Source organism: Calonectris borealis, chromosome 3 (assembly GCF_964195595.1).
Source record: "Calonectris borealis chromosome 3, bCalBor7.hap1.2, whole genome shotgun sequence".
Lineage (NCBI taxonomy): Eukaryota > Metazoa > Chordata > Aves > Procellariiformes > Procellariidae > Calonectris > Calonectris borealis.
This window is the reverse complement of record NC_134314.1, coordinates 56,072,188-56,087,995: the sequence shown is the minus strand read 5'-3', so window position 1 is coordinate 56,087,995 and position 15,808 is coordinate 56,072,188. Positions and strand designations below refer to the sequence as shown.

General features: G+C 40.4%; 1 protein-coding gene across 1 annotated transcript in view; it reads left to right on the top strand.

Moving 5' to 3' along the window:
• Positions 1 to 15,808, top strand: part of ROS1 (ROS proto-oncogene 1, receptor tyrosine kinase) — a 75,117-nt gene that overhangs the window by 51,243 nt on the left and 8,066 nt on the right. The window contains exons 34-43 of the mRNA XM_075148086.1: positions 333 to 520; positions 1,161 to 1,253; positions 1,973 to 2,108; positions 2,519 to 2,681; positions 2,958 to 3,022; positions 5,686 to 5,815; positions 6,855 to 6,952; positions 7,586 to 7,789; positions 8,907 to 9,041; positions 14,347 to 14,514. Of these exons, the coding sequence (XP_075004187.1) occupies positions 333 to 520; positions 1,161 to 1,253; positions 1,973 to 2,108; positions 2,519 to 2,681; positions 2,958 to 3,022; positions 5,686 to 5,815; positions 6,855 to 6,952; positions 7,586 to 7,789; positions 8,907 to 9,041; positions 14,347 to 14,514 (1,380 nt within the window). The remainder of the gene's footprint in view (positions 1 to 332; positions 521 to 1,160; positions 1,254 to 1,972; positions 2,109 to 2,518; positions 2,682 to 2,957; positions 3,023 to 5,685; positions 5,816 to 6,854; positions 6,953 to 7,585; positions 7,790 to 8,906; positions 9,042 to 14,346; positions 14,515 to 15,808) is intronic.

The window sequence follows — 15,808 nt, the reverse complement described above, 5'->3', positions numbered from 1 at the left end:
TTTCTGAAAGCTAAATAAGAAGGTCTTGAAATCTTGGCTGCGAGGTGTACACTGAAACAGGTGAGAGAGTGCTGGAGCTTTTTATGTCTAAAACATTCTAGCATTTCATTTCCAATGCCAAGCTAAAGATGTGTGATTCCTAGCATTGCTGAAATGACATGGTACAATTTTCTGCTCCGTAGCCAAAACCCCACGACCAGATTGAGCTTTCCTGCAGGCAGAGAGACGTTGTGAAGGCCATGGAACTGAAGCGAAGAACAGAGAGGGGAAACAGTAAACAGCCCTCACAGTGTTAATGACATACCTGTGTTATTTTGCTGTGCCTGTTGCAGGAAGCAGTCTGACAACACCAGCAAAGTGAAGTCCTTGTGGGAGGTAGTTTACAATGGCTCCTGTGCCAGTATTTGCACATGGAAGGCCGAGAACGTAGAAGGAACTTTCCAGTTCAGAGCAGCAGCTGCAAATGTGCTGGGACTTGGTGAATACAGTGACACAAGCAAGGATATAATTTTGGGTGAAGGTATGTCCTGTACTTTCTTACTCTGTTAATCAAGTTTTTTATTCCAAATAATCATACCAATTTATGAAAAAAGACCTGCTGTTTTAATAATGATGCTGCTGCACAGGTAAAGTAATGTGTCTAGGAGGTAATAAATGTCACCATTTATATGGTGACCCCAGCTGCTCGTGCTCATCCAGGCTCTTTTGCACGGAACAGCGGGCCTGAAATTTGCTTCTGCTCATTTATACTGGTTTGTCTCTGTGGCCCTGCACTCTGCATTATGGTATGATTCTTGAAATAAAGGCAAGCTCCCACACTGGGTAAGGATGCGAGGATTACTTCTTACCTTCAGCCAGATCTCTAGACCTACACTCTGTGAGTGTTTTTGAAAATCCCACCTTGAGTTGTCAAACAGTTCAGCATTTTTTCTTTCCGTATACACAGTAGGTCATCACCGCAGGAAAGGCCCAGAGCTGGGGGAGGAGGATTAGTCTGACCAAATGTAGACATCTACATACAGCCTACAAGAGACTTTTTTACAGAGGAAGACATTTACACAGCGGGCAGCTCAAGGGTTCTCTCAGGTTTGCTCAGCTCCATAGGATTGAAATGGTTTGTATACAGAGCCATTAACGAATTTTCCCCTTCTATTTAACAGATACTATGATCTCCCCAGACACCATCATTGTCATTGCTGCTGTGATCGGAGTTGTTGTGCTGGGCTTGACTGTGGTCATGCTATTTGGTTTTGGTATGTGGCTGAGTTTTGTGCATATCCTTGGTTCGCCAGGCCTCAGTAAAAGGCAGTTCAGATGGCAGGAGATGATTGGCCTCCAGGTTTAGGGAAATGCTGAACAATCCCCAGCGTGGGAGCCAGCAAGAATTTGTATATTCTCATGCTTTGAGGCCCTAGAGATGGTTGGTTATGTTTTCAGTATCAAGGACAGGATACCAATCCACTCCATCCTCAGGCATTTCTTGCTCTTGATTTCCTGCAGGAAGAGCACAGGAATGCTGAAAGAACTCTGATGTTCCTGTGTATCCTTATAAAAACCTGTACCTTATAATTCTCAAGTTGGGTACTGCATTTATTCACCAAAGGGTCCCCTTTTCTTCCTCTTAAGCTTTGTCCCTGAAGAAAGGATGTAGAGATTACCCTGACATGTAGATGTTCACATGTGATGGTCCTGCCCTCTCACTCCTCATCCTCTCCCTGGGATATAGCAGCAGCCCTTTGGGCTTGGGTCTTGCCACATGCAGAAGAGGATGCTTGACTGTTTTCTCAGCTCAAGGAGCAGTTGTCTGTGTTTTGTGAGGAAAAGATGGTGGCCAGATGGAAATGTCTTGCTTACATGAGCTGCTGGGGGGTCATGTTGAACAGAATAACAAAAAACCTGTAGCCTTTCATGCTGTTCGCATGCTGGGATGCTCTCAGAGTGAAATATCTGACGGTCTGCTTTTCTGTTCCAGTATGGCACCAAAGATGGAAATCCAGAAAACAGGCCTTGCCTGGACAGATAGTGTTTATCAAGGAAGATAAAGAATTAGCTCAACTCAGGGGGATGGCTGAGACAGTGGGACTAGCCAATGCCTGTTATGCTGTAAGGTATGTCCTTGGAGCAAATGTATTTTCAGGACAAAAACATCTAAGAGGGCTTCCCTGGACTGGTTTTCATCAGTGCACTCATCCCTGACACCTCAAGGTGGAGTTAAGGGCTGCATCTGCACTGCAGGGCAGGTCTGCTCTGAAGTACGCCCTGTCATGTTGGCTCTCTGGTGTGCATCCTGGCCTGGATTGCCCCTAGCCCACCCTGCACACTCACGGTGGCAAGAAATGCAAGTGCACGGGAAAAGAAGATGACCTGGTGTTTTCCAATAGCTTCCAAAACATTCAGGTTTCACCTGAGCTCCCTTTAAATGAACCTGATGAGACAAATAGTACCAGATTCTTTTGAGGAAGAATTTTAATAACATTTCAAACATTCTTAACAAGTGACCAATATTGCTGTTTTGTAGCACTCTTCCTTCTCAAGCAGAGATTGAATCATTGCCAGCTTTCCCTCGGGACAAACTGAACTTACACAAATTGTTAGGAAGTGGAGCATTTGGAGAGGTGTATGAAGGGACTGCAGTAGATATCCTGGCAGATGGAAGTGGAGAATCCAAAGTAGCAGTCAAGGTAATCGCAGCTGTGTATTTCTCTGGCAACAGAATGGGATGGGCAGAGTCATTTGGCTCAGAGGTTATACCACAGAAACAGCTGTTGACAGATTTGAGTATTTCCTTGCAGTATATCTTGCAAGTCACTTAAAGGTGAGATTACCTCCTTGTAATGATTGCTGGAATATAATGTGTATTTAAGGCCATGCCTATGTCTGATTGCTTTCCTTAAGCGCTACTTGATAACGGTGGTGGTGACCTAAGTGTTATTACACTTTTGCTTTCTGTTGAGTAGACTTTGAAGAAGGGTGCGACAGATCACGAGAAGAGTGAATTCTTGAAGGAGGCACACTTAATGAGGTAGGGACAGCTTTGCCACTGGGCACCTTTGAAGCCAGTATCATGTGAGGGTGGTGGCCTTCAAGAGGAATGAAAGCAACATTCCTCTAAACAAATTACTGTGGCATTTTGGGGGTGTTCTCCTGTTTCTGCTAAAAAATTAAATCACTACTGATGGATCTTATGAAAATAAAGCTATAAAACTGATGAGCAAAATTTAAGATACAGACTGCAAGTTCAGTATGCTCATATAATGGATTTATTGGGCTTTGGACTAATGTATTTCAGTATCTTCGCTCCCTTAAAACTAAGTTAGTTGTTGAAGGCAATGGGGCAACATTTGACTAATCCCATTTTACCAAAATAAACTTATCAAAACAAGCTGATGCCTTGAAGTTTCAGTTTACTGTGGAAATTGTTTTTTAAAGATGTGCATACTTACCACTAGAGGCTGCCACATACCTCTTCTATTGAGGTAGACTTAAAAAAACAATGCATGTCACCAGTGCAAGAATTTCACACAGAAAGGTCTGTGTGTCAGCTAGAAATCTGGTTTTCCAGAGTCTCCTCAGAAACAAGTAGAAGTTCAGCTGAAGTTTTGAGCTGGTAATATAAGACTGAGAGTGTGGTTTAGTTTTCAGATGCACTTCTGCACTTCTCTGACTTTTATTTCACAAGTGCAGAATTCGAAGCCTCTTTTGAAAAATGGAGGATTTTATATCCTGTACAGGAAACATAGTGTTATTAAATTTTAAATTGGTTTTCACAGCATTCTTTCTTGTGTTTACATATTTTTAAAAGAATATCTTGCATTTTTTGCCTAACTTTTTCCACACACTGTACATTGAATGAGGTAAGAGGCTGGTGAAAACCAAAATGGAACCATGTCATTAAAGTGTAAATTCATGACAAAGAATAACTGTTGTGTGTAAACTTCCTACAATCTATCTTCAGTCTTACCTGGCAGTCATAAACCCAGGTAAGGTCTCTTTTCTGTGTAGTATGGAAATTATATGTGCCCATAGTTAAACTCTCTGAAGCTTCCCCAATTCTGCTTTCTTTTTGCGGCAAATAATCCAAAACCAGAAATCCTGGAAAAATATATAATTGGAAATAATTACATTTTAATGTAAACACTGATGTGGGCCCATATGTACACCAATACGATGAAATAAAAAGAATAGAAAAGCTTAAATATTATATATTCCCAGTAGTCATTAAACAACAATAAAAAATTTTGGTATGTTTTATATGCTTTAAATCTTTCATTTTTTTTAATGTGAAAAAAGAATGATTTAGTTCCCTCATGGAGGGCTTAATGATTTTTCTTGATGATTATATAAGGTCTCATAAATGAAACCAAGGGCAGAAAGGAAAAATAAGTGGATGTGGTTGTTTACAAACCTTGATGTTAGATCTCTAACTGCAACTTTTATTTTGCTTGCCTTTTTGGATGTTTATTAAAATTTGGATTGCAGTGTTATGCATACTGTCCCAGTTAAGCAAGGACTATTTGTTTCTTCTATTATTGCTATTCAGCAGTGCGAAAATTGAGTTGCCTGTATTTCAAAAAGTCATTTGATATTGGTTATTTGTAAGTCATTTGTGTACAAATGTATGTAGCAAATTCTTGTGTGTATCCCATCACTTGGGAAGTAAGGAATGACAGCTCAGTCAGGGCTGTGTGAGCTGTAGGGAAAGTGCCGGGTGCTCCTTCCCCTCTTTTTGTTCTTGAGCGTGCCAAAGTTTGTCTGATTGAGAGGTATGTGCTGGGGGCCGGGGGGAACTGTCAAACTCAAAATCACACTTTTTGCTAGAGTCTTTGCCCACACCTAAGATTATATGAATTGAAAGGGGTTAGAAGGAAAATGTCCCTCTGTTTTATTTGTTTGTTTACACTGGTGCATTTGACAGCACTTTGGACACCACCAGTTTCCCCAATAGAGTCAAGTTTCTCTGACTGATGGTGCAAGTCCTTTCACACAGCAGTGTGAAGGGAAAACCATTTTCTAACACAAGAAATGTGATTGTAAAAACATGGGCACTGACAGAGGCAATAAATATTCTTCATTCTTTGAAAAGTGCTAGATCTGAGAGTGCTGATTGCTCTGTGATAATCCTTATCTTTTTGGACACACACAGGCAATTACTAGCATATCTGCAAGTATTCCTCGTGCATATTTTGTTTCTCTTGAAAATGTACTGTGAGAAACAGTTCTCCTCTGAATTGTGAAAATAATATGTTGCACCGTATGCTTTTACTTTTCTCTGTGCATTTCTCTGAATCAGCAGTTCTACTGTGAATACAGTAGTAAAAATGCTCTATTAAAATAATATCGATACCTTTAATGTACAGGCAATTCATGTTATTCCTAGATGAGATTACCATTTGTCTACCTTTCTTTGCTTCCTAGAAATATGATGAAATGTGCTTTTAATATGCATGCGTGCATTAAAGTGCCCATCAAAGTACAGTGTAAGCCTGTGTTTTGAAAGGATGTCCCTGAACTCTCCCCATGACTGAGCAAATCCAGGCTCTGTGAGTTACTAAATCATGTTGTTGGTAGAGGCAGGATTGTAAAGGCCGAACTGCTCATTCATTGCTTGCAGCTATGTGCACTTTATTAGCTATCAACCAGCTGGATTTCTCATATGTAATCTTACAGTCATTTCCTTCTCTTTAGTAAATTTGATCACCCCCACATTCTGAAGTTACTTGGCGTGTGCCTGTTAAATGAACCTCAGTACCTTATACTAGAGCTGATGGAAGGAGGGGATCTACTTAGCTATTTACGAGGAGCCAGAAAACAAAAGGTAGGGTAAAGACCATGAGACTAATATTTTTAACCCGTAACTGCCCACAGTTTCTCAGTTTTTCCTTTCCTCAAAGGCCATGCTGATGTCCAGCTGTTTCTGTACCTGCAAGTCTGACCTGGCTTTTCACTAATGCCCTAGGACCTCAATGTTGAGTTGCATTCAGAGTTGCTGTGAAGAAGATTGAATGTCATTCAATCATTTTGGTCAGACCACTGACCAAACCAGTGTTTTCAGTTGTGAGATGTCTGCTGAGTTTCTCTCTATGAATACCATGAACAGTCCTTCGAAAAGTGATCATAAATAATGGTGGTCATGTATCTGGTCTATTAGGCCTCATGGGGGGGACTGTCTTTGAATAGCAGCAATATCCTTAATGTGCTAGGCATAGTCCAGGCATATAAGAAGATACTGTCCCTGTGCCTGTATCCTCAAATTTTTTAGAAGGAAAGAGGAGAAAAGAATAAAGAATAAATATCTTTAATTAAGTAAATTTTTTCTGTAGTTAGAAAGGAGATTAATAATATGGATGGTAGGATTGTAGGTCAAAAGAACTCAATACTGAAATTTTATAGCATTATAGCAATTGTCTAGTTCATTTTCATGATCAAACTGAATCCACAGTCAGTATTGAATTCTACTGAAATGTATATATGTGTATTCTACTAGAATAATGTATTATACTGATTAATACAGCAGCAAGCAAACCTGATCTGATAGTGGGAGGAATTTTTAGGGTCTCATTTCTTCCAAAGTAGTAAAGAAACAATTTTGAAGGTCCTAGGATATTCTTAGCCCCAATTCAAAGAACAGGATGTGTTCACTTGCCTTGCAGTGCAGTGATTTGGCAGTTTACCCTGCTGGTAATTAGCATTTGCTCTATTAACATACAGAGATTTTGCACCTGTGCTTTGCATGTTTTGGAAAAATCCTATACATTTCAAATGAGGAAAACAATACCATCTTTGCATAGGGAGGTTATCATTCTGAGTTTGTAAAGCTGGAAGACACGGCTAACTTCTGGTTTTGTTTCTTTTAGCTCCAGAGTCCCTTACTGACAGTGACTGACCTTTTGGATATAGGTTTGGATATTTGCAAAGGCTGTGTCTATTTAGAGAAAATGCATTTTATACACAGGTACAGAACTCACTTCCTTAGTCTTCCAAGATTTACCCACAATATCGGGACTAATTATCTTACTAATTAGGGAAAAAATGCCTAGAATGATGTCACAATGTAACAGAGAGGGTGAGAGCACTGGAGTAAAATTTAATGTTATGTTTTTCTGCTAAATATCACCTACAGTTCTCTCAGAAAATGGTGGGCTACCTAAGATCTGAATCCAGGACTCGTTGTACCCTAGGCAAGAATCATATCCCGTGCAACAAAGAGAAGGGCAAGTGGGGAGATCCATTTACTGTCTTCATCTGCCTAATGGGTAGCTATAGAGGATGCAGAGCCAGACTTTTCTAGGTGCACAGGGAAAAGATGAGAAGCAATAGGCACAAGTTGCAGCAAGGGAAATTAGATAATATTGTTCACAATGTCCAGGATCAATCAACGGAACAGGTTGTCCAGAGGGGCTGTGTCATCTCCAGTCTTGAAGGTATGCAAAACTTAACTGGATGAGGCCATAAGCCACTTGATCTGATCTCGAGGTTGGCACTGCTCTGAAGAGGGGGTTGAACCAGATGACCTCCAGAGGTCCATTCTGACCTGAGTTATTTTGCAATGCTAACTCCATCCTCTTGTTTCTGCCTTACAAATCAGGGACCTGGCTGCTCGCAACTGCCTTGTGTCTGAGAAGAAATATGAGAGCTCCTCCAGGGTAGTAAAGATTGGTGATTTTGGACTTGCCAGAGATATCTATAAAAATGATTATTACAGGAAAAGAGGAGAAGGCCTACTCCCTGTCAGATGGATGGCTCCTGAAAGCCTCATTGATGGTGTCTTTACAAATCGCTCTGATGTCTGGTGAGTTATAGCAGCCACACAGCTGTGGGAATAATCATACTAAATCCCTCAGCAAGAAAATATTGGTTTACATTTACAGGAGCAGTGATAAGGTTGTCTATTGCCATCTCTAAGAATTTTTAGGCTATGGCAGAATTCTTCTTAAGCAATATTTTCATGAGCTAATGAAAAGTTTGGCACCATGACAGTACCTGCATGGATATATTTCTTAATGCTTTGCGCTCTAGCTTTGGATTCTGGCTGGAAAGAACTAGTGTCACTCAATCAAGCAATTTTGTACTAGCCCCATAGTGTGGTTTTTGCTTGATTGGGCAGTGAATTGACTGCCTGCATCCTCTTCCATTTTGTTTTCCATTAGGTTAATTGGCATTTCCTTCTTACATCCAAATACTTTCTCCTTACTGTTTCACCCTCTTCTGATGACTTCTTTATTTTGAAGCCCAAATTTCTCAGCATCATTAGGGGAAGGTCATAGTACTTTGCTGTGGAGATTTACTTAAAGTGTGGTTTTGGGTGGGTTTGAATTTATGGTGAAAAAGCAGAGACCCACTGTCAGGAAAAACCCAACCCAAACCATATCCATTAAACCTGAGATTCACACAAGTTTAGATTTTGGTAGCCATGGGTACTCATGGTAGGCTACAGCCCACCAGTCTTGTCCAAGTCCTCAGCCCCTGCAGCCCATCCATTTGACTGACACTTTTACATTTATCTAAGCAAGCCGTTTAGTGCTCTATGCCAAACCAAATGGGGTGCTGATTGCTTTGCTAGTGGTGCTCAGGAGAACTTGTCTCTCCACTTCCAATGACACCTCTAGAGATTCTAAACACTTGTTTAACTGAGGATATGCTTAACCAGAGAGTGATGCCCAGGGAAGCAATGTCTTCTAAGCTGCATCTCAGTGAGTCTGAGAAAGTGGGTCAGTTCTACACATTTATTTTAGCTATTCCGGAGGCTGGCTTAAGGATATATGAATTGTTTCACCAAAAAATTAAAACTTCTTACTCCTAAGTTTTGTAACTGAGTCTTATTTGTAGGTTAGAGACATTTTAACTGTTGATAGGGAGATTGTTCATGTTCACTATGGTAATTAAATTTTTTTGTTGCTGTGTCTTAGGGCTTTTGGAGTCTTAGTATGGGAAACATTAACTTTGGGTCAACAGCCATATCCAGGTTTCTCCAATACAGAAGTTTTACACCATGTACGATCAGGAGGAAGACTGGAATCTCCAAACAATTGTCCTGATGACCTGTAAGTTAATTTGTTTAAATATTGTTGATAATATTTATAAAATGCAAGAGGCTTATTGCCAGGTGGTCATCGTTTTAAATACTGCTTATGCCCATGCAGAGTTCAACATCCTGTATGCTTCTTCTCAGATAAAACAGCTAGCGCTTGTAGCTGCCAACCCACTGCTAATCATCCAGTAGTGCAACCTGTGAGTAAGAACTTAAGTTTTGAAGTTGAAAGGTGGATATTGGTCTTTTAAACAGGATTTCAGAGATAATATAAAGTCAGTCTTGGGCATGAATCTGGTAGTAATGTGATAACAGTCTGAGAGTACCTGATGGTATTGGTTAAAAGTTAAGACGGATTTAAGAAAGAATTTACTGGTCCCTGTATACCATGTGCCTGCGATAGCAGATATAACTGGCTTTCTCATTGGTAGCTGCAGGAAGGATTTAGGCTAATATTAGAGTATATGTGGAAGATAAACCGTGCTCTCTTTGCAGATATAACTCCTACAAAAGCCAGTAAGAAAAGCTGAAGCAGTACAGGAAAAGGGAAGTCTGCACTTCTGGTTAGTCTTTAGTTGAGCTGGATAAACAAAGCTTTCAATTTCCAATTTCCACTTGAGCACAAAATTCAGATTTAATTGCAAAATTCTTGCAAGTAAAAGAATAAAAAGAATACATATAGTGGATCAAAACCATACTGGCCAGAGGAGTATAAGGGAGGAAGTTGAACCCGAGCCCAGCAATCACTCAGTATTCTTTAATTTTGTGTCTCAATTCCTGCATCATCCACTCAGCATAAGCAGTCCCAGCAATGTATTTGACAGCTGGTCCTACAAATGGAAGGAGAGGCAACTTAAAGTGCACAATTCTTACTCCTGGGGCTGAGGAAATGGCTTGAGAATAATTCTGTGATTGGTAATTCCAGATCTCTGTGATAGGTCTCAGATCAATTACCATGCTCTGAGTTCCAGAGACGGTGATTATTTATCATTATGTAGGTATAGCTGAAATACCATTTTAGCAATTAAAAAAAAAAAGTAAGCTTTAGCACTTGGAGGAACTGAAGAACTGAAGAGATTAGGATTTTGTTTTAAGAGCAGAGCAAAAACTGGAAGTCACAGAAGAAATGAGAGCCCAAAGCAATTTCAATTTCAATATTTTCTGCTGAAAAAGGTTTCCTCAAAAAATTCCTGACAGCTGTCCTGTGAATAAAAAAACATAGCAGGTAATGTATATCCATGTACTAGTTTGAAATTCAAGCTCATGCAAAGGCTCATAAGTTGCCTTTAAAATGAGTGACCAGATCTTCAGAAGAATCAAGAAAACTTTGCTTGAAGTAATTTTTAAGGTCCCAGATCTCAAATTCAGCATAGCAGGTAGGGCTTAAAGACTGGTCTGCCTGTTGTAACCTGTAGGATCAGGGCCTAATAGCAGTAACATAGTTTTTGAAAGCCAAGAGCTGAATGGGCTCTTAGACTCTTGTACCATCTTTTATTTCATTTGGTGAACACTCAGCACCTGCATGCAGCTTCTGTCAGTAGCATAAATAGCTTTTTGATACTTTGCTAGGTCATTAATGGCATGCTGGGATTCTTGACATTCCTGCTTTCCTTCTTGTGGTTTTGAACCTGCATCAGGACATCAGCAGTCAGTAATTGTCTCCTCAGCACTTTGGCTTGCTCATTGTCATTTAACAAAACAAACCATCACTGATAGGAAGAGAGTTCAAAGGCCAAACTACTTCAGCTGAGAAGTGTTTAGGAATCTGTGGTAGGCTTACATTGCAAGGGCAAGTAGGACACAGAAACCTTGGGGTGTAAAAGCACTAAGGAAGTGGGACTGGTTTTTTTTTGGCAGGGGGGAGAAATTCTCCCCCTCACCTCCACAAGATGTTACTCCAGGGAGTAATCATCTGTTTTTCCCCAAAGAAGCGTGGATAGATAAATCTTAGTAATGAATTGGAAAAGGGGCTTGGGGATCTATAAATGAGCCACATTTACTGAAATATGAATTAGACGTATGAATGGCGCTACTTTTGCAGTGAGAGATCCACATCTGGCACAGCCACCTGGGTGTAAGGCTTGCATGCAAAAGCATGCCAAACTTTGGACTGAACTGAGCTAATTTAACATAGATCCTGAAAGCCTGTGGATTGCAGTCAGGAGAATTTGTACAAGCGTGGTGCCACTTGCTGCCTTGAAGCTGCGGTTTCACCAAATGCTCACTCCCATGCAAAGTTACACAATGAGTTTGATGAAGAAACTTTAGTTTGGTAACTAAGAGCTTTTGCTATTTGGTTCTGGGAACAGCCCCCCTCCCCCTGGCAGGATTTGGAGGGTGGGGAGAGAAGAAGGGCTTGCTCAGAATGCATCGGATGATGAAAGCAGGGGCTCTTCTTTATCCCAACAAATTTTCTCTTTTTCTAAGAAAATCCCCACATCAATTGTATTTCCCATCTCATGTGAGAGAAAATTGGTAATGTCCTGTAGCTTCTGTGCACTAAAGCACATTTCAGGAATTGTTCGCTTTCAGCCTCCAATATGAGATAATGAATATTAATTCTTTGGTTTTCCAGGCTCCCAAATTCTTATCTGTCCCACGTATGCAGCTCTGTTGGACATATGGCTACCAGTTGTCCCACTCAGATAAAACATGGTTGTGAAGTGTACATCTAGGTGTACAAGCTAGTTCTTAAACCTAACATAAACCTTTACTTGATGTTGTGTTTGGATCTCTTATTTTTCATTTCTTCCTGAAAGGCTTTCCCCATGAAGTGGGGGAATCCTCTGAGTCTCTTCATACTGAAGCAATGTACTATTTGCTAACCCATGTTTGGCTCCCAAGAAAATATAAGAATGTGCTCAAGCTGTCATTCATGTACATCTTGGCATATTAACCTGGCTTTCACCCTCTTGACTGGTCTCATGCTGATGCATTTCTGGGCTAGTGAAAGTTTATGCCATGTGACTTAAAACTTTGAATGTCACAACATGCCTTGAAAGCTAAATATCATGCCACAAATAGCTGTCCATGCAAAATTTGCAGTTACATTCTGAGACAACATGAAAGCTTTTGTCATTAGAAACATAAAGCCTCTCTGAATGAAATACTTTGTGAACAATATCAGTTCTATCTGGTATTAATATTTTAAGCCAACCAGCAAGTGATTTGATTTAGAAAATAAGAATATAGAATATAATTAAAATGAGGAAATTCCAGTTCTCAATGTTTTGGCAGCAATGAATATCCCCACTCAGTAACAAAACTGAGTAAAGTAACAAAACTGAGTAAAGGAACAAAACTTATAAAGCAGATTGTCCAACAAAAATTTAGTTCTTTAGAAAGGCAGCAATTGGTCGTAGGAATACAAAAATATTCAGAATCCACATTTGTCGTGTTCTTGTTTCATAAATGAGAAGTGGGTAGATTTAGATTGTATATAAGGAAGAAATTTTTTACGATGAGGGTGGCGAGACACTAGAACAGGTTGCCCAGAGAAGTTGTGGATGCCCCATCTCTGGAAGTGTTCAAAGTCAGGTTTGAGCAACCTGATCTAGTGGAAGCTGTCCCTGCCCATGGCAGGGGGTTGAACTAGATGATCCTTGAAGGTCCGTTCCAACCCAAACCATTCTATGACTCTATGACTTAAGTATCATTTCCTGTTTCTTTCTCCCTCTGTTGGCCTATGGCTCCTTCCATTAAAGGAGCAGTGTACTCAGTAAGCTCTTTTACTTCATTGCTACACCTTGCACAAGGCTCTGCTCATGAGAACCCAAGCGTAACCTGGTGGAGCACAGCACCTGAACTCATGTTTTTTTTCTTGGGTATCCTACCAAGCAGCATGACCAGAAAGCAGATTGTTTGGCTTCCAGCATCCAAACCTGGCTTTGGAATTCAATGTGACAGACACTTTGCTGGTAGCAGAAGGAAAACCAGAGTTATTTCACCTCATTTTTGAGTCCTATTCAGTACTTTTCCATCTATATTTCCAATGTCATCAATAACCAGTACACCTGAAAGTGAGTGAGAAGATGAAGTGATTCAGAGCGTTAGGAAGTCACCACCACTTTTTAGATTCTTAAAGTGGATTTTCAAGATTTCATTGGATCCTTTTGAAAAAACAGAATCACTCTGTCCAGCTCCACAACCACGTGATACAGGCCAATGAAATGTGGTTCTGAAACAATTTTTCTACTCAAGTTTCTCACCCAATCCCAATATCTTAATGAAAAATATCACTGAAAAGTCAGAAGTCAAGAGATTTCTCCCGTCACCAAGGGTTTTGTAAAATACCCAATTGCGGTGAAGGACAGCAGTGTCCTTTTTAAGATGGATAAGCGAGGATCTGAGCAAGCCAATTCATTTCACATAACTCAGTAACGCCTGGTATCACATAGCAGCAGGTCTGGGAGGCTGTTTGTGAGGGGAGGATAATTGAACTTAGGGCTTAGAGGTGAATACTCCACATTCCAGTAGCAGTCTCCTGAACTGGCCTTTCACTGGCTGCTCAAACACTGCTCTCCGGTTTTGAGACCCTAAGACCCCCTCTCCACTCCCAACACTTAGCATATCCAGGTGCTGGCTGTGTTTTGGTTTTCAGCCTGGCTCCCCCTGGCTTTTATAGGATTTGGTTTTGTGTAGCCTGGACTCATCTCAAATAAGCAATATAAATCAGCCCTATCCTTTAGACAAACAGGAGGGACAGTTTTCCATTGAATGTTATAGATAGTGTTGTGCAAGCGGGCTAGGATCCCTGCACCCGGAGGAATATCATACCAGTTTTGCCTTTGATGGGAAAACTTACTCCTATTTGTTTTGGTCTGGAGGCAGAAGTCTAAATTAACCCTCTCTGTGCTGGCAGGTTTGCCTTGAACTTCCCCTAAATTTGAGGTAACGTGAGTTGAAGGAGGATTAAATAGGCTGATAGCTTCAGGGTCATTTCTGGTTTTAGACCAGAAATTCTGTGAGAGAATTACCTCCTTGTCTGCTTTCTTAGAAAATATTGGTGACTTCTTCAGTGAGAGCAGATATTAATGGCAAATGTGTCTTCTTTTTTTTTTTAATTTTATAGCTGCTCCCAATCTCAAAAATATCCATCTTTGAAAAATTAAAAGCATTCATAGTGAGTATTCCTGACAATTGATCTTTAACCTGCTTTTCCTTCCCTCAGCAGCTGATGATAATCTTTGTACCACATATAAAGTTTTCGGAAGTTGAAAATCTAGGCCAAACTTGTTTCTCAGATGATTTAATGGTAAGTGTTGAGATGAATGATTCTATTATCTTTAATGTTTACATTTTAACGATTTTTTTTCCAGATGTGATTTAATGACAAGATGCTGGGCCCAAGAACCTCACAACAGACCTACTTTCTCTTACATTCAGGACAAACTGCAAGAGATAAGACACTCTTCACTGTCCTTCATCCACTACCTTGAAGACAAAGAGGCAGCAACCGGAGTAATCAACCAAGCTTTTGAAGGTGAGTCTGGGCCAGCACCTGCTGTCCCCATGGCGTCTTCCCCATGAACAAAGTGGGACTGAGAAGTTGTTTTCACTGCATTTGTCTCTGCCTCAATTTCTCTGCCTATAAAATGGAACAGCAAAGGTTTACTGCTTTCATAATGAAGTTGTAAAGATTCATTAGATGCCATTAGGCACAATGCATTAGGTAAAGCACATATAAGATTACCAAGCAAAAAGACCCCTACGAGGTTGCAACTGAGCCTCACAGGAACATTCATCTTGCACCTAAATTTTTGATACTTCATGACCCTGTTCTGCTAAAGTAAATGCTTAACTTCCTTGTACGGTCAGGAGAGCTGTACAAAATCTGGAAATCTGTTCCAATTTCAAAGGCATGCACTCCCTCTCCATCAGCTAAACATGGCAGTTAGGTGCTTACTTACTTTAGGAGTACTGATTCAGTAGTTGCCTGAAAGTGAGACATAAATTAGGTACCTAAGTAAGGCAGCCTTTAGTCTAGCCCAAACTGTGATAGCTCTATCTAGGAGTCACATTATGCCTGTGCTCTGCACACTGTGAATGAATAAAACAAAGTGATGCTAGGAAGACATACTTAAGACATGGGACACAACAAAGCCCAAATATATAAGAACATTATTAAGGTTGTGAAGACAGGAATTAAAAAAAATGCTAAATTTTGAGTTGTCTGTGCAACTGTCATTCAAATCATCTAAATATGGAAATGAACATTCTGACTGGGCCAGAACAAGAGACTTTTCACATCCTGCAGTAATTCCTGACTGGCATTAGCTCAGGAAAGAAGTACAGCCAATCAATTAGGCACTATGCCCAAGCTAATAGGTCTTACATTTTGGATGGACTTTATCTCACCTAAATGCAGCTGTCTAGAAGCTAGGAGTCTCATCTAAGATACTCTTCTAGATATCTCTGTAGTCAGGAGCAGAAACAGACATCTCCAGAGAGTGACAACTCCTATGTTTTAGGCATGTATCATAGCAAGAAAGGGGTCACCTTTTGCCTTTCTCTCCACTGATGATATCTGGCATCTCGGTGACTTGCCATATTTGACTTGGATACAGCATCTCGGACTAGATGTTTAATTTTCAGATGACTACAGAAACACAACATCCACTGGACACAGGGCTGTACTGATCTGACTGCTTCCTGAGCTACTGTGGTTTCCTAGCTTAGACGTCTTTGCTCTGCATTCCCTAACTCCACAGGCAACAGAGACACGAAAACTAAGGGAGTTAAGAAATTCTTGTGGCATTACATCAATATCTGTTAAAATCT